This window comes from Anguilla rostrata, chromosome 2, assembly GCF_018555375.3.
Source record: "Anguilla rostrata isolate EN2019 chromosome 2, ASM1855537v3, whole genome shotgun sequence".
Lineage (NCBI taxonomy): Eukaryota > Metazoa > Chordata > Actinopteri > Anguilliformes > Anguillidae > Anguilla > Anguilla rostrata.
The window spans coordinates 18,851,986-18,875,352 of NC_057934.1; the positions used below are offsets into that span (position 1 = coordinate 18,851,986).

The following is a 23,367-nucleotide window of genomic DNA, read 5'->3' on the forward strand; positions in this document are numbered from 1 at the left end:
ATGTTTCACCTTGTGACTGGTACAAAAACGCGCCCCTCCCCCTCCCCCACGCCCTCGCCGCGCACCGCACGTTTTCTTTCACAAAGAACTGGAGCAGATTAATGCAGGTATCGAATGAAGATCAGCGCTCGCTCGACGGACCAATTAAGCCCAATTAACTGGGAATCCCGCCGGAAGGAAAAGCAGCTGATGCGGTTTGCTTACGGAAACCGGGCTGGGCAGGAAGGTGCCTTCAAACCAACGAGAGCTGCGGGGAGCCACGGTCCACTGAGGGCCACATCACCGTCTGCTGGTTTTGGTTTCCACCCTAAAATCAGCGACCGATCTACGTCCAAGGAACCGGGTTGAGGCGAGTTCACTATGTCATCGCTTAGCAGTGAAAATTAGCAGCTGCTGCGGCTCAAGAGCAGGGTTGGAGACTCCCGAATAAGGCTACACTTACATCTCCAGGTAAAAGTGGCCCAATTCAAATTTTTTTGCTCACGTGACACAGACCAGATGTGTATTACGAACGTGAAAAAAAAAGAAAAAACCACATGGAATCGGATATTGTCATATCCATTTTGGGCCACGTTTGCATATGGAAATGGAATCGGATCTCTGCCAATGCAACTGTCATCGAAACACACAAATCGGAATTTTGTGGTCATTTCGATTTCCACGTCACTCAAAATGCAACATTCTCATATGCATTTTAATTTATGTGTAATGTAATTATATGCACAACCATTCTCCGCTGGTAACAGTAGGTCAGTGGAGGACAAAGGCTCAGGCTAGTGGACGAATACCAAGGTTACATACATTTTAAGCCAGTGAGTCAGTATAGGCAAAAACACAGTGGATGTTTGTTGTGGACCAAAGATTCTTTGAAAAGTAATAGCTAGCATAAGTATTATTTCTGTCTTGTTTTGTGCCCATTGCCGGTGGCGATAAAGCTGTGGTGGGCGTGGTTGTTTACTTTCGTATCTGTAACCAAGCCCTAGTGTGCGCATGCAGATTATTTCATGTATGACGAACTGTGTTAACACAGGTATGGGATATGGGTCTCACTGGCGGTAAAAAAAATAGGATATAGGCAACAAAGCGGAACCTGTGGTGTAAATGCAGCCTAAATTTCTACGATGGGCCTGTCTGCCCAGATCAGCTGGTGGGCTGCAGAATGACCAGCAGTCAGGAGGACAAATGCAAGCCTCAGTGTCACCCCGTCTTGTACACAAGATACAGTGTGCACTACGCGTAGGGCCCCCGCCTCACACAAAAGGGCCCCGTCTCAGCCTATAGCCAGTGTTCAAAATTCGGAATATGCCTAGCGTGCTGGCTAGCCTAAGCCCCATGGGGTGACAAAATAGGCAAAACAAATGAGCCAAAACGAGTGCAGTTTTCACGGTAAGTGAAGATGAAGACGTCATGATTGATAAGCTTCCCCGTTTGTTTCCGGCATTAATAACGTTCAGATCCGACAGTCAGAACATCAGAGATTCAGCTTTTCGTAAGCATTCAATTTAAAAAGATGCACCTCCCAGAAACGTAAACTGCCTAGTGCCTACTGGTATTTGTGCTCACACGAGCAATATGAAATATGATTCATTCCCCCTTGGAAGAATTACCCTTGTACAGTAAGAGAAGATCCCTTGCTTTTTTTTCTACATTTTTTTACAATTGCTACTTTACATAATGGTTTCATGTTCTTTCCAATAAAAAGAACATGATTTGCTCCTTTGTATCCTGATGTTTTCACTGCTCTCCAGTACAGTTCTGCCAAACATGAGCATCAAAGGGAGTTCCTTTACATTAATAATTGCCCATAAAAGAGATGGCGCAATTGTTCATTTGAGCAGACATAAATCTCTTTAATCTAGTCAAAAAAAAAATCTCCCTGGGGAAATGTACAAGATGCTTTTCACAAACAATGTTTTTTTATGGAATTCACCTATTTATTTGCAATCTTGATCTGAAACAAGTGCACAAATTGAGTGGGGTTTTTTTTGGTGTGTTTTCAAAGACTGAGTCATTCCGAGTAGCTGTATATAAAAGTACAGCGCTGTATATGCCTAGAGTACTTGGACCCTCTACCGTTAGTCTCTACCTACCAAAACTGGCATGAGCATTAGCCGCACAGTCATATCTGTTGGAAAAATATGACGCAAGGAACTCTGACTGGCTGATGGGAAGCGATGCTCTGGCAACTTTTGTTTCTCAGTTGCCCAGACGTTCTGGTCACTGGCCGTCGCTCAGCTTCATAGAAAATGAACCGGAGACGTGCGGACTGAATTGCTCGCTGTGCGAGTGTGTGATCCCTGAGTATAGAACACAAAAGGCCATTCCCCAGGAACCCACACCTCTGGTACAACAAAAAAAGTTACACTACTGCTTCAGAGTTTCAATTTGAAAGCAAAAGAGATAATTGCACTAATGAAGCACTTTGAGGTTTGAATGAATACCGACACCCCTCGTTAATTTCTTTCCACCGAAATTTGAAATTTCTCTTCCAGGTATTTCAAACGGCAATGATTGCATAACCAAGCCCCGTGAGACCAAAAAAGGTTAAATAAATGTCTTTTTAATGGCTGTAATTATCATAAAATCTAAAACGGAACGTGCTGGCTGGCAAAGGGAAGGAAAAATTAATGAAGACAAAAAAAAAAAACATTTGGGAACCCAGAATTCCCCTTGTGATAATGAGGATTCAGTGAAGGATGAAAGGCTGTTTACCAAGAGTTTCACTACGCTTCAATACATCTTCGTAAATAATAATAATAATAACAATAATAATAATAATAATAATAATAATAAGAGTAGGAGCAAAAAGAACAGCCACTGAAAAATCGCATGAAAATTTAGAAAACAAATAAAAATAATTGGGTCCAAAAATGCAAGAAAATAATAGCTCTCTAAAGGAAAAGCTTTTCCCACCTGCCTCTGTGCAGTGCCTTCCAAAGGACAATAAAATGCACGCATCATTTTTCTGTCATTTAAAAAAAATGCCTGCCCTACTGTCTGGCAAATGTGGAATTCAGTAAAAAAAAATGCTTAAGCAGCGCTTTAAATATTATGGTTATTAAGATGGCGTTTCCTGAGCGACACTTACACACATTCATACACATTTTTCAGGGACAGTGCGTCAGTGATGTGACTCAGCTACAAGAAGGTGACATCACACCTGAACTTCCAGTAAGAGTATGAGTAGCCTCAGGTCCTTCGCTTGGTGAACCAATCACTGCAGATGGCGAGGGGCTGACTGGCGGATCCTAGCCCTCTTACACAAGCTCTATGCCAGGAGAAAATGAGGGCTGATGGGAAATGGCTGGAGGTTGCAGCTTGCTTTTGCTTGAGTCATTCAATGTGTTCAGGACATGAACACTGCTCAAAATCTGTCCCATGGCATTAATAATTTTTTATTTATTAATTAGGTACTAGTCTTACTCATCATGAGTGACGTCAGGTAGAAAGTCCAGTAGTCAGAAAGTAAAGGTCCTGCCGTGTGTTTCTTCCTCCCATGAACGCTGCAAGCCGATTTCACTAATTAGTTCTACCTCCTGGCTGAAGAATTGTGCTGATTAACAAGTCCAGGTAATTACAAAAAATAAAAAACTGGGGACTTCTATTTACTGAGCCAGGATTTTCCACTTCTGAGTTACTTACATAGTCTACTTTTGTTTTAATTTGCTGTCCATCTATTGAGCTGGATATTTGCAGAGGCAACTCGGCTTGGTACAATATATGGGTACAATAGCAATGCCACCACATGTGAGTTGAACTGCTTTGACAGCTCATAGCAATGGGCACTGTTAAAATATCCCTGCCCTATGACCCGCTGCTCCATGGCTGTCTTCAGTTCAGGCAACAAGGCTCTTCTTGGCCTCTTGTCTTTAGTCACACCTCCCTGCCTCCTCTAACTCCTGCGCTCCATTTTGGGGATGGGCTTCCTTCAAAAGGTCAAAGGTCAAAGGTGAAAATCAACACCAAAAGGCAGTGATGGAGACACTGTGCTACATACTGTAAGAAGTGATCCTTTTGGAACAGAACTCAATCTCAGCGTAGTGTTTAACGACCCCACAGATTAATAAAAGAGCGCGTGTATCAATGCCCGGTGTCCTGGTCAAACTCCCAAACTGGCTTTCTCTCAGTCTGGTCCCTCATCATCCCTTCATAGCGGATGAGCCATGCGATCCCCTGCATTCTAATGAACTCATTTGCCCTGGCCATCGTCACTGTAAAAGATAAACGAGCTCCCTATTGACCTTCTTACTTAAACAAGGTTAATGCTGATTGGCTGCTAATGATAATAGCGGGGACACGCATGGTGTATTCGCTACGCCCACAACTGAAGAGAACAGAAGGTCCACATAACCTCCCGCCCCCCCCCACAGGAGGAGGGGTTTGCCCCTGTCTCCGAGGCTGCAGTGCACCTCCTCTGGAATGGCTGCCCAGAGGTAGGAACAGGTGCTGGAGTCACTCCCCTCACCGGTACCACAGGCACAGGCTGCCAGAGCAAACGGCACAACTTTTACCGAAGCCAGGCGAAAATAAAGCATTAACAAGCACAAATGCGTAAACTGCACAGACGATACAATGGTGTAAAACAGTGTAAGCGGTGCCTGGGCTGCTAAGACACCACAAAACTGCACCGTTTGCCCTTTTATTTGTAAAATAACTACATCCTACCAGTTTTTCTGTGTTCACAACATATTTTAAAGTGGTTGACATCCGTACTTAATGAGATAAGAGTAAAATCAGAGTTCCACAAAATCCTATTTCTAAATTTTATTCAAAAACCTCAAAAGAGGAACTGAACACACTTGGCAGTGATGCAGCAACGGGCACTCTAGCCTTCTGTCCTTTGTGTTCGTGAATTTCAATCCAAATAAAAATGAACGCGCAAATCGAAAGCTAATAAACATCATTTCGAACTAGAAGGGAAAAGAGGAAGTTACACAACGGCATGACGACTTCTTCGGAAGCGCACGCTTAAAATATCAACGGTCTAAAATCTCTCTTTCTGGATGAGACCCATTTCGCAGCAAGCGGAGGGTACACATCCAACGCTTTTAATCCGCTGGATGTGGGACACCTTATTAATGCACAGCCAGTCAGGCGCGCGCGTCTTGCTGAGAGGTGCGGGAGAGTTGGGCTGAACGGCGGGATTAAACACGTTTTCACACGCCGCCCTCTGACCGCGGCTTCTTTCAACAGAGCCGAGCTGAGCGTTTGCGCTCAGGCTGCCATTTTCTCTCACCGGAGGTGGACTGAACATCGCGGGGAGGACGCGAACTTCGGTTCAGTTTAACTGCCTGAACAAGTTTCCCTGCTGATCCTACTGTGTCTGTGAACTGCGTGTGCAAGGATTTGTGTGTGTGTGTGTGAGTGTGTGTGCAAGAGTGCATGTTTGTGTGAGTATGCGTGCGTGAGTGTGCATATGTGAGCGTGTGTATGTGTGTGTGTGACTGTCTGTGTGCGAGTGTCTGTGTGTGAGAGTGTGTGCGTGTGACTGTTTGTGTGCAAGTGAGAGTGGGTTTGCATGTGTGTGTGGGACTGTGTGTGTGCGTGTGTGACTGTTTGTGTGCGAGTGTGTGTGTGTGAGTCACGCCAGCAGGAACATCTCTGAGTGCACAGGTGAGTCATATCTGCAGGTACATGTGTCTGAGTGCACAGGTGAGTCATATCTGCAGGTACATGTGTCTGAGTGCACAGGTGAGTCATATCTGCAGGTACATGTGTCTGAGTGCACAGGTGAGTCATATCTGCAGGTACATGTGTCTGAGTGCACAGGTGAGTCCTGAGTGCACAGGTGAGTTGTATCTGCAGGTACATGTGTCTGAGTGCACAGGTGAGTCATATCTGCAGGTACATGTGTCTGAGTGCACAGGTGAGTCGTATCTGCAGGTACATGTGTCTGAGTGCACAGGTGAGTCCTGAGTGCACAGGTGAGTCGTACCTGCAGTCACATGTCTCTGGGTGCACAGGCGAGCCCTGTCTGCACAGGTACATGTCTGAGTGCACAGGTGAGTCGTATCTGCAGGTACAGGTCTCTGGGTGCACAGGTGAGCCCTGTCTGCACAGGTGCAGGTCTCTGGGTGCACAGGTGAGTCCTGAGTGCACAGGTGAGTCGTATCTGCAGTCACATGTCTCTGGGTGCACAGGTGAGTCCTGAGTGCACAGGTGAGTTGTATCTGCAGGTACATGTGTCTGAGTGCACAGGTGAGTCGTATCTGCAGTCACAGGTCTCTGGGTGCACAGGTACAGGTCTCTGGGTGCACAGGTGAGCCCTGTCTGCACAGGTACAGGTCTCTGGGTGCACAGGTGAGCCCTGTCTGCACAGGTACATGTCTCTGGGTGTACAGGCGAGCCCTGTCTGCACAGGCACATGTCTCTGGGTGCACAGGTACAGGTCTCTGGGTGCACAGGTGAGCCCTGTCTGCACAGGTACAGGTCTCTGGGTGCACAGGTGAGCCCTGTCTGCACAGGTACAGGTCTCTCTGTGCACAGGTGAGCCCTGTCTGCACAGGTACAGGTCTGTGGGTGCACAGGCGAGCCCTGTCTGCACAGGTACATGTCTCTGGGTGCACAGGCGAGCCCCTACCTGCAGCGCGCTGTTGAGGAAGCAGCTGTTCTGTCCCGGCTCGTTGCTGAGGCCCTTGCTGGGGGCGATGGACGTCATGTTCCGCGGCGTGAAGATGCCCTGCATACCGCTGCTGCCGGACGCAAAGTAGTTCCTCTTCCACGACATGGTCCTGGATCCGGTCTCACGACCACGGCCACGACCGCGACCGCGACCTCCAGCCTTCCCCCTATCCGCCCCCCCTCCCCCCCCGCGGTCACCACGCGACCGTCCTTCGGCAGGGAAAAAGGGAGACGTTCATCCTTGCGGAAGCCGGGAGGCGGAAGGCGGGGAATAAAAAGGCGGAGAGAAAGAGAAAGAGGAGAAAGGAAAGTCAGAGGCTCCGGAAGAGCGCGCGGTCGAGTTGCGGTCGTCCCTCGGTCGTAACCTCGGTCGGTCCCGCGCGCCGCTCACCCCCCGCTGGAGACGAAGGGGCGGGAATCGGGGGAGCGGACGCGGTCAGGGAGCGGGAGGAGAGGCGGCGATTTCAGCGCAGAGGAGAGGCGGGGCTCCCGAAACTCGTCAACGTGGCCCTGCCCCCCCATGGGCCGCTCGTTAGTCCCGTGTCCCGTGCCCGCCGCCGCCAGCCAGCGAGAGACCCCCAACCCCCACCCCACCCACCCCCGGTGCCGTCAGATACGGGTCTGACCTCTCACACCCCCCCCGCCGAGCCGCCCGTGTCCAGTACTCTGGCGAAACGGAGTCGGGCGTCCCGTCTGTGTCCTGGGCTGGGCTTCTGGCGCACCCTTTCCCGGCGGAACGTCCCACAATGAGGGAGGGAAAGAGAGAGAGAGAGAGAGAGAGAGAGAGAGAGAGAGAGAGAGAGAGAGAGAGAGAGAGAGACGCCTTCGATATTCACTGGTCCGCCGGTCTGCAGGGAGAAGAGCAGAAAAGAAAAGGCAAGGTAAATCACTGCCGCTGACCCCTCCCCCTCCCCGCCGTTTGATTGGTTTACTCCGTTTCTTCTCTCTTCCTCCGAGAGTCCATCTCTCCCTCACGGAGAATGAGTGAGAGGTCCTGACAGGGGCACCTTGGCTGCAGAAATCCCACATTCAGCCTCATTCAGGCCTACACAACAGCTCCCCCCTTCTCCCGCTCGCATTCTCTCTCTCTCTCTCTCTCTCTTTCTCTCTGCCTCTCTATCACTCGCTCTTTATCTCTCCCACAGGCCCTGTGGCAGCACCTTTAATGGAACTCTCCACAGGAGGCACAACGGGAGAAAGAGGGAGGGAGAGAGAGAGAGTGAGCGTGAAATAGAGAGGGAGGAAAGGAGAGAGGAAAAGAATTTTGTACAAAAAATGTAAAAATAAAAAAACAAAGCTGGAGTACAAAGTGAAAGAGATGTGTAAAATACCAACAAACGGAACATGAAAAATATAGGCTACCTGAATACTACACACAATGTAGGCCTACATTCACCGGCCACTTTAAGGCACAGTTGCTTGTTAGGCTAACGCAAATAGCTTTCTCCGCCAAACAGCAAATTGTACTGCTGACCCTCAATGTACCGTATAAAGCATACAGACATGGGGAAGTTGTTTAGATATAATTTGACCACACATTAGAATACGCAAGATGTGTGATCTAAGCAACTTTGACCGTGGTATGACTGTTGGTGCCAGACATAGTGCTTTCAGCATCTGAGAAGCAGCTACCCTCCAGGGACTTTCACACACTACAGTGTACAGAGAATGGTCCAGTAAACACAAAACATCCAGTGATGGGCAAACCTGTGGGAGAATATACCTTGTTAATGAGAATGGGCAGACTCCTTCAAGCTAACAGAGAGGCTACAAATGCTCGAATAACAGCTTTGTGCAACAGCAGTGTGCAGAAGGCCATCTGCGAATACACAACGCATCGAACCTTAAAGTGGATGGGCTACAGCAGCACAAGACCATGCCAGGCTCCACACCTCACAGCTAAGAACAGGACGATGAGGCTACAGTGAGTGCATTAGAAACGTTGGAGCAGAAATCAAGATTCGATTTCTTGATTTCTGCTCCAACACGCAGAAGGTTAGGTAAGAATTTGACATGAACAGCATGAATCCATGGATCCATGTAATGGTGTGGGGAGTGTTTTCTTGGTACACATTAGGCTTCTGAATACCAATTGAGCATCATTTGAATGCCACAGCCTACCGAAGGATTCTCGCTAACCATGTGCATCCCTTTATGACCACAGTCTACCCTTTTTCAAATGGATACCTCTCACAGGATAATGCACCATGTCACAAAGCATGCATCATCCCAAGCTGGTTCCACAAAAATGAGTGAAGTGTTTTCAGTCCCCAGATTTCCCCAGTCCCCAGATTTCAATGCAACAGAGCACCTTGGGGATGAGGTGGAACAGTCTGCAGCGTTAATGTGTGGCTGAAAAGTCCGCAGGAACGGTGTGATAATATCGAGTCAGCATGAACCGAAATCCCTAAGGACTGCTTCCAGCACCTTGTTGAATCCATGCAGCGAGGAAGTCAGGCTGTCCTGGTGGCAAAAGGGGATCCTACCCGGTACTAGAGAGGTAAAATTAAGTGGCCTAAACGTAACAAACTGGCCACTAAGCATATGTGCGCCTGTGAGTGTGAGTGTGTGTGCGCGTGCATGCGTGTGTGAATGTTATTTGTTTGTTCCTGTTTAAAGCAAACAAGTGTATGTGTGCGCGTGTGCGTGCGTGCGTGCGTGAATATAATTTCTTTGTTCGTAAGGAAAACAAGAGTGTGTGTGCGTGCATGTGTGATTGTGTGTGCATGTGCGTGTGTGTGTGTGAATATTATTTGTTTGTTCCTGTATAAGGTAAACAATATTGTGTGTGTGAGAGAGAGAGAGACAGAGAGAGAGAGAGAGAGAGAGAGAGAGAAGCACTGGCTAAAAACGAGTAGCAGGGACCTAACAAATTTCTTAATGCTTTGGCAATATTTGTATGTGGTGCCAGTGAAGCATTTTTAATTAAATGGAGCTGAACTAAATGGAGGGAGATCTAAATTGAGATGGGTGGGAGGTGGGGAGAGCCGGACTGATACAGATTATTCCCAGCACTCACACACTGCCTTGTCAGAGTGCATGTCCCGCCCCCAAAGCCCATCAGCCTTCCTACGATAGGGCACGGCAACACTCCGTCATTCTGACAGGGGCCACCCAGATGTTCAAGACGGACAGATTAAAAAAAAGCCTACCTCTGGAATTTAGGGGTGACTTCATTTCCCCGTACCCAGGCCTACCAAGCTTGAAGGGGGGGGGGGGGGTTTATGGCCTGATACTAGCGTAGCCAAGCAGCCCTGCTTAACGTGAGCGTGGCTCGCTCCTTTCTAATCTCATTCATATTTCGCAGATTAATCGTCCAGCTGAAAAAGAGGCTTTTACCGGAGTGGGACGGCGGCATTCATTTGCCCTTGAAAATACAACCGCCCCCCCTCCCCACAGAACTGTATACATCCAAAATGAAAATAACACTGAAAAAATAAGAAAAGGACATTTGGTCTTGCTCTAAGTTTGCAACAGGTTAGATCTTAATTATTTTAATTAATTATTCATTATTTTTTTCCTTTATTTTGGGAGGAGGGGTTAGTAATTTGACTTGCATTTGACTTGCATCAAGGCCATAAGCTCTAGCATCCGCCATTGTGAAACATTGGTTTGTCTCCAGCTACATGGAACCGGTGCATAGCGCTAGGCATTAGAGGACATTTGTTGCCAGAAACCTGGCTGAGTCAATAGAGGTGTTTTCCCTTGGAGCCCGAATAAGCACTTTGCCACAGATTTAGCCATTAGGCCTTTGGACCGGCCAACAGTATGACTGATTCGTACTGTCAAGCACAAGAACCTTAATGAAATCATGCAAACTGAAATACGAAGAATTGAACAGGCGTTTACATGGGTTCACATTCACATGGCGGTTTCAGCTTCTACTGCCCCTAGTGGTACAATACAGTACTGCATGGAAACAAAGGTGGGAGTGTTAAAAGAATCCAGAGAGCTGTCATGGAAACCATCCCACTCACGGTGAGGTGGTCAAAGGTTAAACCTTCCCTGGGATTTCCCTGCCGTGACCACCATATGACCTCTTAGCTCATCCCAGAGGCATCCATTCATAATGGACTTCTGCAAATATCAAATGATTCCATTGGCTGCTGTCACATCAATACACCATGAAATGCATTTATCAAGTCGCAGCCACTGGCCCATTGAGAATTTCAATGTCAGTGTGGACAGACACACAATATGGCTGAAGCTACAGTCAGCCAGAAATAAACACCACAAAAAGGTCTGCTGGGATACTTCAGAATGAAAATCAACATAAATAAAGTTTCAAATAGCCAAATGTCATTATCTCAGTCCCACGCTTAACTTTCCCAGTAAAGTGACAAGGTCATAAATATTTTTTGTATTTTTGTGTGTGTGTGTGTGTGTGTGTGAGTGTGTGTGTTTGTGTGCGTGCACAGTAAACTCTCCCAGCCCAGTCTATCTGTAAACAGGTTACGTAACACACTGGTCTGTTAGAGACCGCAATGCCCCCCCTCACATGCCCCCCCCACAAACAACAGCTCTAATCCCCTCTAATTCCCTCAGCTGGCACACCCAGCAAGCGGCAGGCTGAAGGCTAGCTGCGCCGCGGCGCTACATTGGCACGGGCTCAGAACCGCAGCGGGCGAGCAGCAGCGGGCACGGAGCAGCGGGCGTCCCGCAGCCGCCAGCCCCTGCGTGGCACCGCCGCCTTTCTCGCCTGGCGAGGAGCTCGCCGGCCGATCCCCCGGTCCGGGCTGTAACGGGGGGGAGGGGAGCGAACTGCCACAGAGAGCCGCGCGCTTTCCCATCGCCGTGGAAAGCCCTAACGAGAGAAGCACTCAAAAACACCTCCGCTCCCGTTAAATTAAGGCAAAGAGGCTCCTCGGGATATCACTCTGAAAGAACAAACTATCCCCCCTCCCCTCCCCCCCGAAACAGAGTCCAGGCAGCCCTCGTGACTTAAGCAAGCTAACGGACCCGGCGGCTAAGCCGCGCTGGCTTCGGCTGTCGAGCCGGAATGGACGGGGCGGCTGAGCCGGAATGGCCGCCGGGGGGGGAACCGAGACAGGACGGCATCGGGCTCAGAGCCAGGAAGAACCCCGCGGCAAACACGCAGCGAAAGGCACTCGTGACGCGCTGGGCAGCGTCACCCCGCGCCTCTTCGACTGCCCCATTCCCGTCTCTTCTGCAGTTTGTCTCCGAGTCTCTCAGCAGCAGCGGAAAAAAGAAGAAGCCCATTGGCAGGGACAGATAAAATAATACATCAGAAGAGAGCTAGAAAGCATGACTGAGTCCATTATTGGAAATTCTCTATATTTGCACCCCCCCCTCCCCCAATGCCCTCTGCAAAAAAAAAACAGACCACTTATGATTCTGCTTCTGTTATAAACATTAGAATAAACAGTGGACATTAAACTGTACAAATGAATAATTTTCCATTTATCTATTTGCCTGTCACAAGACCAAACCAATCAATCCTTCTTGATTTTGTTTAAAGACATCAAAGGAAAGTGAAAACAGAGAGAAGGAAAGAGAGAGAGAGAGAGAGAGAGGGAGATGGAGTACAGCCAGGACTGCGGAGCAGTGAAGGAGAGAAGTGCTACTACAGTAACGCGCACACACACACACACACACACACACACACGCACGCACGCACACAGAGGATGAGCCAAACATCACAGCGGGTCAGGGTGAGGCGACAGCCTCGTTTAAGGGTCCGTTTGACGGAGAGCCCTGCTGCATTAAATAATCGACCGTGGCCCGGCCACGCGGCACCTCATTTCGTTAAGACTCGCCGCGTTTTCATCCGACGCAGAGAAGAAGGGTCAAGGGTCAGAGGTCAGGGGGTCAGCACGCAACCACCACCGCCCCTTCAACGCACGTCAGTACGTTCAGGCGCCTGTACGTGCATTCTGTGCACACTGTGGCCGTCGGTGCGGAACTGCATTGATTTTAATCACTGTGGGAATGCTAGGGGTATTTTTTTTTTAAAGATGCCTGGCCCGTTACCAAGGAATGCATCCAAAAAAAAAAAAAAAAAAACACCGGTGACATCTGTCACCTGCTCCAATGCCTGCACTTCTCGGAATTTCAACTTTTTTCCCATATTCAAACTGCCTTTATAACTGTATTAATGTGGCATTATAATATTTACGCAGCACTTTTACCCCGGGCTTCAACCCTATCCTGCGTATTTTATGCCCCTGACGTTTACACAGTTAATAAATAAATAAATGCACCTGCCATGGCATCTTCCTCTGCGGCTGACAGATGTGAATACGGAGAGATGCTTTATGCGGCTGTCCTAATGTTGCCTTCAGCAGGTACTTAGAAATCATGAGAAATAGCGTTTATTGAGGAGGGATGAGCTAAAGGAACTTAGAAGTGAGTTCGGAACACGCCAAGCCGAAATTTTAATTACATAAGCTGCTGGAGCGGAGAGTATGTGACAGCAAGCAGCAACCCCGCCCCCCATCTGTCTCTCCCCCCCCCCCCCCAGCCATGCCCCCCACGGGACGGGAGCAGGGCAACGGGACACCCCGGGGCCTGCATGCCTGGAGGAGCCCGCAGGTCAACTTCGCTCAAGGGTGTCATTTTATGGGGGGACAGGGGGGTTACAACCCCCCTAATATTACACAACAGGCCTAATAAACCCCCAATAATATAGCATGATGATGAGAAAAATAATTTCATACAATAAAGATGGAGATTTCATGTTGCGGTTGGGATGTACTGAAATGTTCACCCGAAATGATCGGTTAAAAAACACTTCACATTTCACAAACCAGTGCAGAGAAACTTGCACATATTTTAATTTGAAGCAGACAAGATTATTGTAATGCCCTTTTCTCTGGTCTTTCAAAGAATATTACTGGCCATCTACAGCTAATACAGAACACAGCAGCACAGTTTAAAAAAAAAAAAAAAAACAGAAATAATGATCCCATTAAACCTGTCCTGAATCATTACATTGGCTATACCCGTCAGTTCCAGAACTGATTGTTAAATGATTTTACTGGTTTACAGATCTCTTAATGGCCGAGCACCAAAGTACATACGGTACGTGATATGATTATAAACCTTCTGGATCCCTTAGATCATCTGGCACTGGTCTTTTAATTATTCCAGGGGTTAAAACTAAGACTGCAGGCCAAGCAGCTTTCAGTTCCCATGCACCCTGCCTCTGGAATAACCTGCCAGCTGAAACATTAAAGGCTTTCAAGAAAACAACCGAAAAGGTCTTTTCAGCGCAGCTTCTGATTAAGGGAATTGAATTGGTTTCGTTTCGATTTTATGGTGTTTACTGTTACTCGCTTCGTTGTATGATTTCTGCGGCTATTATTTTTTTAATAGATATTTTTGTCTGTTGTATCTGAACTGCTTGAGTTAGGCCTACTTCCTGCAAGAAATGTGTCAAATAAATCAAATTTGATTTGCTTTGATTTTGCTCTTAAAAAAAAAATTCTTCCGGGAGGGTTTCGGTTCTCAGCGTCTACGCATTTCGACCCTCCCCCCCCCCCACACTCCAATATTCAAACTGAAGTTACGCCTTCGCCCTCCCTGACCGAAAAGATCGCCCGAGTCTGGCCTGAGGAACCGTAATGGGCGCAAAACGCGCTTTTAAGAAAATCACGCTCTCTCCTCTCACGCTCCCGTCCCCACTTGACACTCTCCTCAAAAGAACACGGGCATCGAAACGGCGTTCGCTTCAGCAGGCTGCGATGGAACAACCCGGAATCTGGAATGCGATTTCAGGTCAAGACGGCCTCAGGAGGCTGTGCAGGCGGTGTGTGTGTGTGTGTGTGTGGGGGGAGGAGATTTTGTTTTTCCGGACCGGCTTCCAAACGGCAGCGTCGCCTCCGGTCGTATCTCGGAGCGCCCGGCGGCTAGGACAACGGTTCGGGCCGTGCGTTTGCGCCGCGACTTCCGGCCGCATCTCCACCGAACGGCAGCGCGAGATTCTGCTGTCCCTATAGTGTCTATTCCATCTTCCTTTCATCGAAACCTGAAGTGACAGCGGTGGGGGACAGGGGGGGGTTTGTGTTTTTTGTGAACTTCCAGCACCAAACCAGGACGGTGAGTGGGTTGGGGGGGCTGGGGGACGGCACTGTCGCCATGGAAATAGGCAGACTTCTGGGCACATGGGGAAAAGACAGAGCCCAGGACACACATGCTTAGGCAGTGTCCCCCATTCCCCAACACTCTGCCCAGTGACCAAACAATGAACCAATGAACTCACTCCCAGGCAAACTGCAACACACAGCATAGCTACCAACTACAGTTACAGACTGGGGGAGAGACAAGAGTGTGTTTGTGTGTGTGAATGTGTGTGTGTGTGTGTGTGTGTGTGATCGAAAGAGAGAGAGAGCAGGGGAGACCAAGGAGCAAAACCAGGTAGTTCCAATTTGTGATGCTGTGGTCGTGGGTCTGGTCAAGCTGTGTTCAGGTTCGTCTTCAGCTTTAAAATCCAGTGTCATTGACAGGTTCTCATCTTTCCGTCGCTCTGCTGCGAGTTAGCGCTTGTTGTTTTTTTCACCAGAGAAAACTGACCTGAATTCAGGCCCAGCAGAAGGAGAACAGTCCTGGTACAGCCAAGAGCAGGTCGTGCAGACAGATCCACCTGCTCAATACAGCCTGCTTCCATCAGCGATCACTGAAGCAACCAGCACAGACCTGAACTAACCTTCACTTTGCTGTACGTGTGTGTGTGTGTGCGTTTGTGTGTGTGTGTGCGGGTCTGTACATGTGTCCAGAAGCATGTGTTTGCATGTGCGTGTCTGTCTGTTCGCGTGTACATTCCTGTACATGTCTACAAGCATGTGTGTGTGTGTGTCGTGCGTGTGTGTGTGTGTAAGCACTAACAGGCACAGCGGGCAGTGATGTGACCTGGTGACAGTGCGTAATGGCCATTCTCATGGCAGCTTGCTCTCAGAGGTCAGATGACTCAGGCGATGACTCACAGAGGACAGGAGGGGCTCGCCGTGGCCTTGGTCATGTGACATGGTCATCAAACCATCCTCAACATAATCTCAACCTAGCCCTCCTCCCATCAATAATTCCCTCCAGCTCCACCTCAGGTACAAACCTGGTAGGTGCTACACATCGTTGGTGGAAGAGGTGAGTCTCCCTGCTTCATTGTAATGCACTGTGAGGCAGTGAGCGGTGCTCTGTAAAAACCCATTATTATTATTCAATAATACATAAATGGCAATGGCCTACATTTTCCCCACACTGTAGTAGAGTGGCTTCTGTCGATAATAATTTAGCCATTCATCACGAAGCATTCAGGCTCTCAGTCCAGTTCATGCAGTATTTTCTGTTTCTGAATTCTGCATGTTTGTTCAGGGTCAGAGCCTGTGGCCATAGAGAGTGCTTCTGTAGAAAACCCTGAACAGTGCCACTCTTGGTCTGGCATAGGTACAGTTATGCCGAGATAATAATTTAGTGAGCGGCTAATTTGCTACATCCGCCATCACTCCCTATGAATCTCACATGAAGCTAGGCTCCCGATTCCGTTTGATTACGCTCGACTACATTCAACAGACAGGACTAAAATTCCACAGGTTCACATCCGCAATTCCCCGAGCGATTCCACTCTCACCGGAAAACAGGGAGCCCTATTTATATCCCACGCCTGACTCAGATCCTCCATCGCCCTGTATATCTATCCATCAGCATTACCCTGAGACTGGCTTGTGCCTGATTCATGTGAACAGGATGAAATGTGTCAAATCTTCACAGCAGGGTTACGTGCTCAGAGTTAGTTATGGAACACACGGCACCGTGACTTCTGTGCTAAGTGGCAGAGTTTGTCTTTTATTGGTGGTGAATACTTTAAAGCGTGAAGAACTGGTAAAATTGATAATTCGGCGTAGCCCGGGTGAAACGCGGTACAAAGCCGAAAAGGATTTATCGAGATTAGGCCGAAGTAAAGTATCCGTTTCGCGGCTCTTCCCAAGCATTCCCCTGGGCTGCTCTAAGCTGCTCTCGGTCAGCGGCGTCAAACTCAGCTCCACCCGCGCAGATACTGGGCTTTAAATCCAACAAATTGATCCAATTTGTTAATTAGCCGCATACATTTATAACGACATTATTTCCCAGAATACACAGCAGCGTTACCAAGAAAAAGCAGCATTACCATTCCACAATATCTAATCATGAGATTCAACCTCTGCATCCAGAATGAACTTTAGAATAACGGCACATTCATTCACTGTGGATTAACATAACACTCTTTGTTTCTGTTACTTTATTTATTACTTTTCTTTTCTTTAATTTATGTTGATATCTTTTGACCACACTATCTACACCACGAGGATTTAATACAGCACTCCGAAAGCATAATGGTTATGAGATATCATGCTATTTGAAGCAGGTTAATGCACTAACCAACATGCAGCTTCCACATACAGTATATTGCTCACATGCATTTAGTGAGACACGGAAGCGCTCAGAGAAGTACCCTACATCAGTTGTTCCGACATTTTATCCCCTCCCCTCGCCCTCTCACACGCAACGGTATTTTTTCATTAGCGCGGTCGTGTTCTGTGACACGGGGGAAGCGAAGGGACGCGAGGCTCTGTGCGCAATCCGCCCGCGAGAGGAGAAGCCTCTCTTTCCTCCAAAACAAAAAGTCAGCCTGTGATTGTGACCCCGTCTCCGTACGAGGTTAAGAAGCGGCTTTGGACAAGCGAGTCGGAAAAAAAAAAGCTTGGTGCTTTCAAGGTCAGTGGTTCTCAGACTCGGTCCTGGGGGACCCCTGTGCACGCTGGTTTTCATTCCAACCTCAACAGCAATCCCAGAATTTTAACAAGATGTTAATTTTTCTTAATTAGGTGCTTTTCATGTTTTAGAGCTGGGGTCCCCAGTCTTATCCAGAAAGGGCCAGTGTGGGTGCACACACCTGACCCTGATTCTACTAATCAAGGTGCTTAGCAATGACTCTAGTGATTGATTAGATTAGATCAGATTGATTAGATCAGGTATGTGCACCCACACTGGCCGTTTCTGGAACCCCAGCTCGAAAACATGAAAAGCACCTAATTAAGAACAAATTAACAGCTTGTTAAAATTCTGGTATTGCTGTTGAGTTTGGAATGAAAACCAGCGTACACAGAGGTCCCCCAGGACCGAGTTTGAGAACCACTGTTCAAGGTGATACACAAAGGGAGGGGTGCAGGTCTGCAAGCTCACTGGCCACCAGCACCGACATGGCCAGAGGGAATTCCCATGGAAATGTAGCTACCTCAGACCCCAACGGTTTTCTTTAAAAACCCAACAGGGGCACCACTCCCGTCGAACATCTTCTGTGCTGAAAAGTCGGCGAAAAGCCAGTGAAACGTTGTAGCCGGGAGAAAACCCGGTGACAACTGGTTGAAAAGTGAAAGTTTCCTAGCTGACAAGGATGCGCCCAGGCAATATCCAGGTAAAATCTGAGCTACATCGGGGTTAACCTAGTCCGTTTATGTGAAAATGTCTCTCCGCCTGGATTTCCACGACTCTAGACGTCTAGATTCCGGCTTTAGCTCGCCGGGCTGCGTTGGCATGACAGAAGCCGCCCCGCCCACAGGAACCCGGCGCTCGCCATCATCCTCTCCGACTGACAAAGCTCCCGGGCGAATCGGCTCTTTTGACATTTTTTTTTAAGGAGGTAAAATAATAACCGTGAATGATTGCAGAGGAGGCCAAGTTCAATCTCTGTCAAAAAAAAAACCACCGGCGGCAGTCTTCTATATGTGCATAAAAATGCCTCTATTCCTCTGCCATGTCCATTCAGGGAATTAAAAACTGGCAGAGCACATTTGCAATAAGTCGGTGAATGTGCAGAATACGCTCCTGCGGTAAAGCTGTTCTGTGGATCGAAGGGGACAAAGTCACAGTCGATTGGTCGTTTCCGTAAGGGAGCGTAACGATACTGTGCAAGGGGAATGACAGGCCATAGCAGCATGGACCACAAATGACCCAATGTGGATCTTCAGCTAAGTCACCATGGGATTCTGATCATCGCTCCCCTCTTATCTTCTGTGGCGTAAACCGCAAGAGCTCGCTACCGGAGTCTCTGAACGCCTCGCATCCGAGATTACGGAGCGCGGCGACGCGCAAACGCGTCTTTGATCAAATCCGCCGGGACGCACTTTTCCGTCGCCGAGACTGCCGGCTAATCAGAGGTTTGAGAAGCACCACCGCCCGGTTCCCCCCCCCCATCTCCCCCCCCAGGAGATCCGCAGAGCCCGGCCCCTAATCCGGCCCCGTATCGGCTACGCTCCTGTCAGGACTCATCAAACGGGACAGCGTAAGAAAGCGCCATATCTGCACTTCAGCCACGGAGCCGGGTGAAAGCACATTCGAAAGCTGCCCTCTTCACACAGCATTCAAAAAAAAAAAAAAAAAAGTTTTATAACTGTTTCTAAAGTGGGGGGAAAAAAACTCTCATTGTTCGAAGGTCATCGTGGGGGTAGTGAAAATCTCAAGCCTCACAATGAGCTACGCAGGAAAAAAGACAAGAGCCACTGTTTGGACACAAAGGGATCCGGCAGAACAATGCTGTAGTCTTTAGCTCACATTACACCTCCCCTTCCTCCACAGACCCGTACACAGACACGAGCAATCCAAACAGTTTCTGAGGCACGTCGGTCACTTCGATTCCCATAATTACCACTGCCCTTCTCAACATTTCTCTTGGATAAATGTCCACTAACTAGGCTAATGCACTGTATAAGAGTATTGTCTCTCTCACATAGTCTATGTCATATACGTATGTGCGATAATCTTTGAAATGGAATTCTGAATATCAATACACATTTTATACATATACATTTTTTTTTCAAAATAGAAAGGTATGCACTGAAGCATATTGTACCTGGAAAATAGGCTAAATTATTTTATTTAAAATGCCATGATTTGCACAAACATGTTTCACAAAAATATATAGGCCTATGAGAAAAATATACCTGCAAATGTCCATAAAAACCTAGGAGCAGCTTCCGTGCCAAAAAAAATTATTTTACACAAACAGATTAATTTCTACTTATCCAACTGTTTTCAACTGATAATGAGCACTTTAAAACAAGAAATGCTTTAGTGAACAAGCGACTTGGACCTTGCTTATTCCAACTTCCCACAAGAGGGCATGAGCTCCTCCCCCTCGTTCCACCAATCAGAGGAGCCCCAGCGATCCCTCTGGAAGTCGGTGGAGACAATGCTCCGCCGGCAGGACAACTAGGCCTAACTCCTCGTGAGCCGCTGGACACCGTCCAAGAGCCAGTGCTTTAATTTGTGATGCACGCGCGCTGAGAAAACTTAACGGCTTTATTAGCCAGGACAAGCGGTGTCTTAAACGTTCGGCTGGTTGATCCATCAACGTCTTCCTGGGGCACGCCTGAGGGAGCAATTACCGCTAAATATGTACCGGCTTCAATAAAGGAAAAGTCCAGGCTCAACGGGAAGATCGCACATAAAAAAGCAGGATGTGACATATGTCGTGTAACCTTTGAACTGCAAAAATGAACTACAAAAGGAGGAAAAGGACAAGCTGCCACTGGTGACAGAGCCAGAAATGACTAAATTATGCACATGCATTTGATGATTTACATGGTGCAGTAAAATTATGGTTAATAAAATATTGTAGAAACTTTTTTACAACCTTTATACTTTAACACACCAAGCAACTTTCCGGCTATATTGCTAATAGGTTTTTTGGGGTGTGTGTTTGTTTTTGAAAACAATTTACCCACATTAAATTTAACTAGCTTTCCATTAAATAGCACAGGTAGCCCACACTAGACCTTCCAGATATGCTAACTAGCCATTAACTAGTTAACTTGCCATCTTCTAATTTCTACTAGCTACAGTCATAAGGGAAAAAAGAATTATTCATGTCTCTACAAATATTTAGCATCCACATCCATGTCCTTGTCTGTTATCGTCCCCTCAATTACTAAGAGCATTTCAAGCGGTATCCAGTTTACCATATGACCAAAATTTGGAACCCACACAGAAGCTCTTCTGTTTATCAAAGGAGTCCTGATCAATGATGATGCAATCCTAAAACTAGGCAAAGACCACACATTGTCAGCAAGTCACTGGTCAGAACCAAACATAGTGTTTCCCCGTGGAGGACGAAACATTTTGATTAGAGTCGGGAACACTTGGCGTATTGCTTCTAACCACCGGCAGATTCACGAAGCCCTGCTTTCCAAGTCCTCGCCCAATCCTGTGCTGTCTCAGTGGTTAGGTTTCGGGAGTCACTGGCATAGAGGCAAATTTCGGCCAATGGCAAGGTTTGGGCATATCCTCTTCCAGTATGCATCTATCTTCTCTCTTTACTCACATATCCCTTCCTTTCATCGCCTTTTGCCTTGCTTATACGTGCCTTTCCATATACATTACTCTTCATTGTTCCACCGTATACACAGAGGACAAAGTATAACATCAATTTGCATAGCAGCAAAGCATTTACTATTACATCCCACACAGTACGTCAATACCATTGAACAGGACAAGCATGGTGAAAACAAGCCTGCTTACATGCACACAATAGGAATCTGACAGGAATACTGACCATTGGAGAAGATACTTTCATGCTATATAACATGACCTACATGGCTGAGCACACACACACACACGCATGCACACACACACACACAGGCACGCACGAACACAAGCACACACACACACACCCACCCACGCTCACACACCCACCCACACACAGACCCCAAAACAAAATAACCTTCCACTCTAAAACACAATCATGCTGAGTGAATCAAATTAAAAAATAACGCTGACTTGGGTAAAATGCCAGCTCATACACCATCGCACTTGCCACATGACAACATTAAAAATGACAGAGAAAATGACTTTCATGCATTTCCAGGAGCTGGAAAACTACAGTTTTCCATCATCGCTCCCCATCCTTCTCCAACCCGCCCAAAATAATAACTTTCATTTCCTCGGTTCTGCAGGGCCGAGGCCAAAGTCCAATATCACAGTAAATGGAAACGACAGGGTCTTCAGCCCATCTCATGTGTCTTTTAGATTCGTTTTGCTGCATCAGCAAGTTCACCATATGGCCACGCACCATGGTGTGAAAAAAACACTGTGTGTTCCAATTTGTGTGTGTGTGTGTGTGTGTGTGAGAGAGAGAAAGAGAGAGAGTGTGTGTGTGTGTGTGCCTATGTATGTTTTATTGTGTGTGCGTGTGAGCGTGTGTGGGTGTGTGTGCATGAATGTGAGTGTGTGCATGTTTGCGCATGTGAGTGCGACAATGAGCATTTATGTGCCAGTGATTGTGAATTTGTGTGTATGTGCATGTGTGTGTGTGTGTGAATGTGAGCGTGTGCATATCCATGCATGTGAGTGTGGCTATGTGTGTGTGTGTGTGTGTGTGTGTGTGTGTGTGTGTGAATGTGAGCGTGTGCATATCCGTGCATGTGAGTGTGGCTATGTGTGTGTGTGTGTGTGTGTATGTGAGCGTGTGCATATCCGTGCATGTGAGTGTGGTTATGTGTGTGTGTGTGTATGTGAGCGTGTGCATATCTGTGCATGTGAGTGTGGATTTGTGTGTGTGTATGTGAGTGTGTGCATATCCGTGCATGTGAGTGTGGCTATTTGTGTGTGTGTGTGTGTGTGTATGAGCGTGTGCATATCCGTGCATGTGAGTGTGGCTATGTGTGTGTGTGTGTATGTGAGCGTGTGCATATCTGTGCATGTGAGTGTGGATTTGTGTGTGTGTATGTGAGTGTGTGCATATCCGTGCATGTGAGTGTGGCTATGTGTGTGTGTGTGTGTGTGTGCGTATGTGAGTGTGGCTGTGTGTGTGTGTGTGTGTGTGTGTGTGTGTATGTGAGCGTGTGCATATCTGTGCATGTGAGTGTGGCTATGTGTGTGTGTGTGTGTGTGAGTATGTGAGTGTGGCTGTGTGTGTGTGTGTGTGTGTGTGTGTGTATGTGAGCGTGTGCATATCTGTGCATGTGAGTGTGGATTTGTGTGTGTGTATGTGAGCGTGTGCATGTTTGTCGGCCACACGTGTGCAGTAATCCATTCACAGATACTTGCTAAGCGTTGGTCCGTGTTCCTCATTAGAGGCTGGCGCATATGCACTCCGACGTGTTCTTCGCACAGCCCGTGCCGCACTGCCAGCCAACGGAACGGCAGCCCGGGAGCGCGCACTCTCCCTGCCGACTCACAGAATCACGCCGCCGCCATTTCTTCTCTTTTCCTTTATTTTTATCTCCTCGCCGATTTCCACGTTTTCTAAAGCGTCCCTCGAGCAGAGGCAGAGCTGCGTACTCTCCTCTGAAGCGCGGGCAGCCGGCCGCGGCTGCTTCTCGCCCCGCGGTCCGCCGGCTGAGCGGCGCGGCTCGTTCCGTCAGAGGAGAGCGCTCCGACGCGCCGCCGTCAGAACGTCTGTCTGAGGACTCGTTCCTCCCTGCACCGGGAGATGGGGACACCCCGACGTGCCAAAACCCCGTTACACCCCACCGTGCCAAAACCCCGTTACACCCCGCCGTGCCAAAACCCCGTTACACCCCACCGTGCCAAAACCCTGTTACACCCCACCGTGCCAAAACCCCGTTACACCCCACCGTGCCAAAACCCTGTTACACCCCACCGTGCCAAAACCCCGTTACACCCCGCCGTGCCAAAACCCCGTTACACCCCACCGTGCCAAAACCCCGTTACAGCCACTTGTGGGGACTGCCAGCCATAATCAACACCGGCGGGGTCAGGATTCGATACCAGATCCTGGTTTGTTCGACTACAACG

The 23,367-nt window shown here is 48.1% G+C and overlaps 1 protein-coding gene across 2 annotated transcripts in view; it reads right to left on the reverse strand.

The window, feature by feature from the left end:
• Positions 1-23,367, reverse strand: part of LOC135247501 (inactive ubiquitin carboxyl-terminal hydrolase 54-like) — an 86,728-nt gene that overhangs the window by 46,364 nt on the left and 16,997 nt on the right. For both annotated transcript variants that reach the window (XR_010328226.1, XM_064321005.1), the window contains exon 2: positions 6,581-7,469. Coding sequence is in view for 1 of the 2 variants with exons in the window: in XM_064321005.1 (XP_064177075.1) it covers positions 6,581-6,727 (147 nt within the window). In the remaining variant the exon portion in view is untranslated. The remainder of the gene's footprint in view (positions 1-6,580; positions 7,470-23,367) is intronic.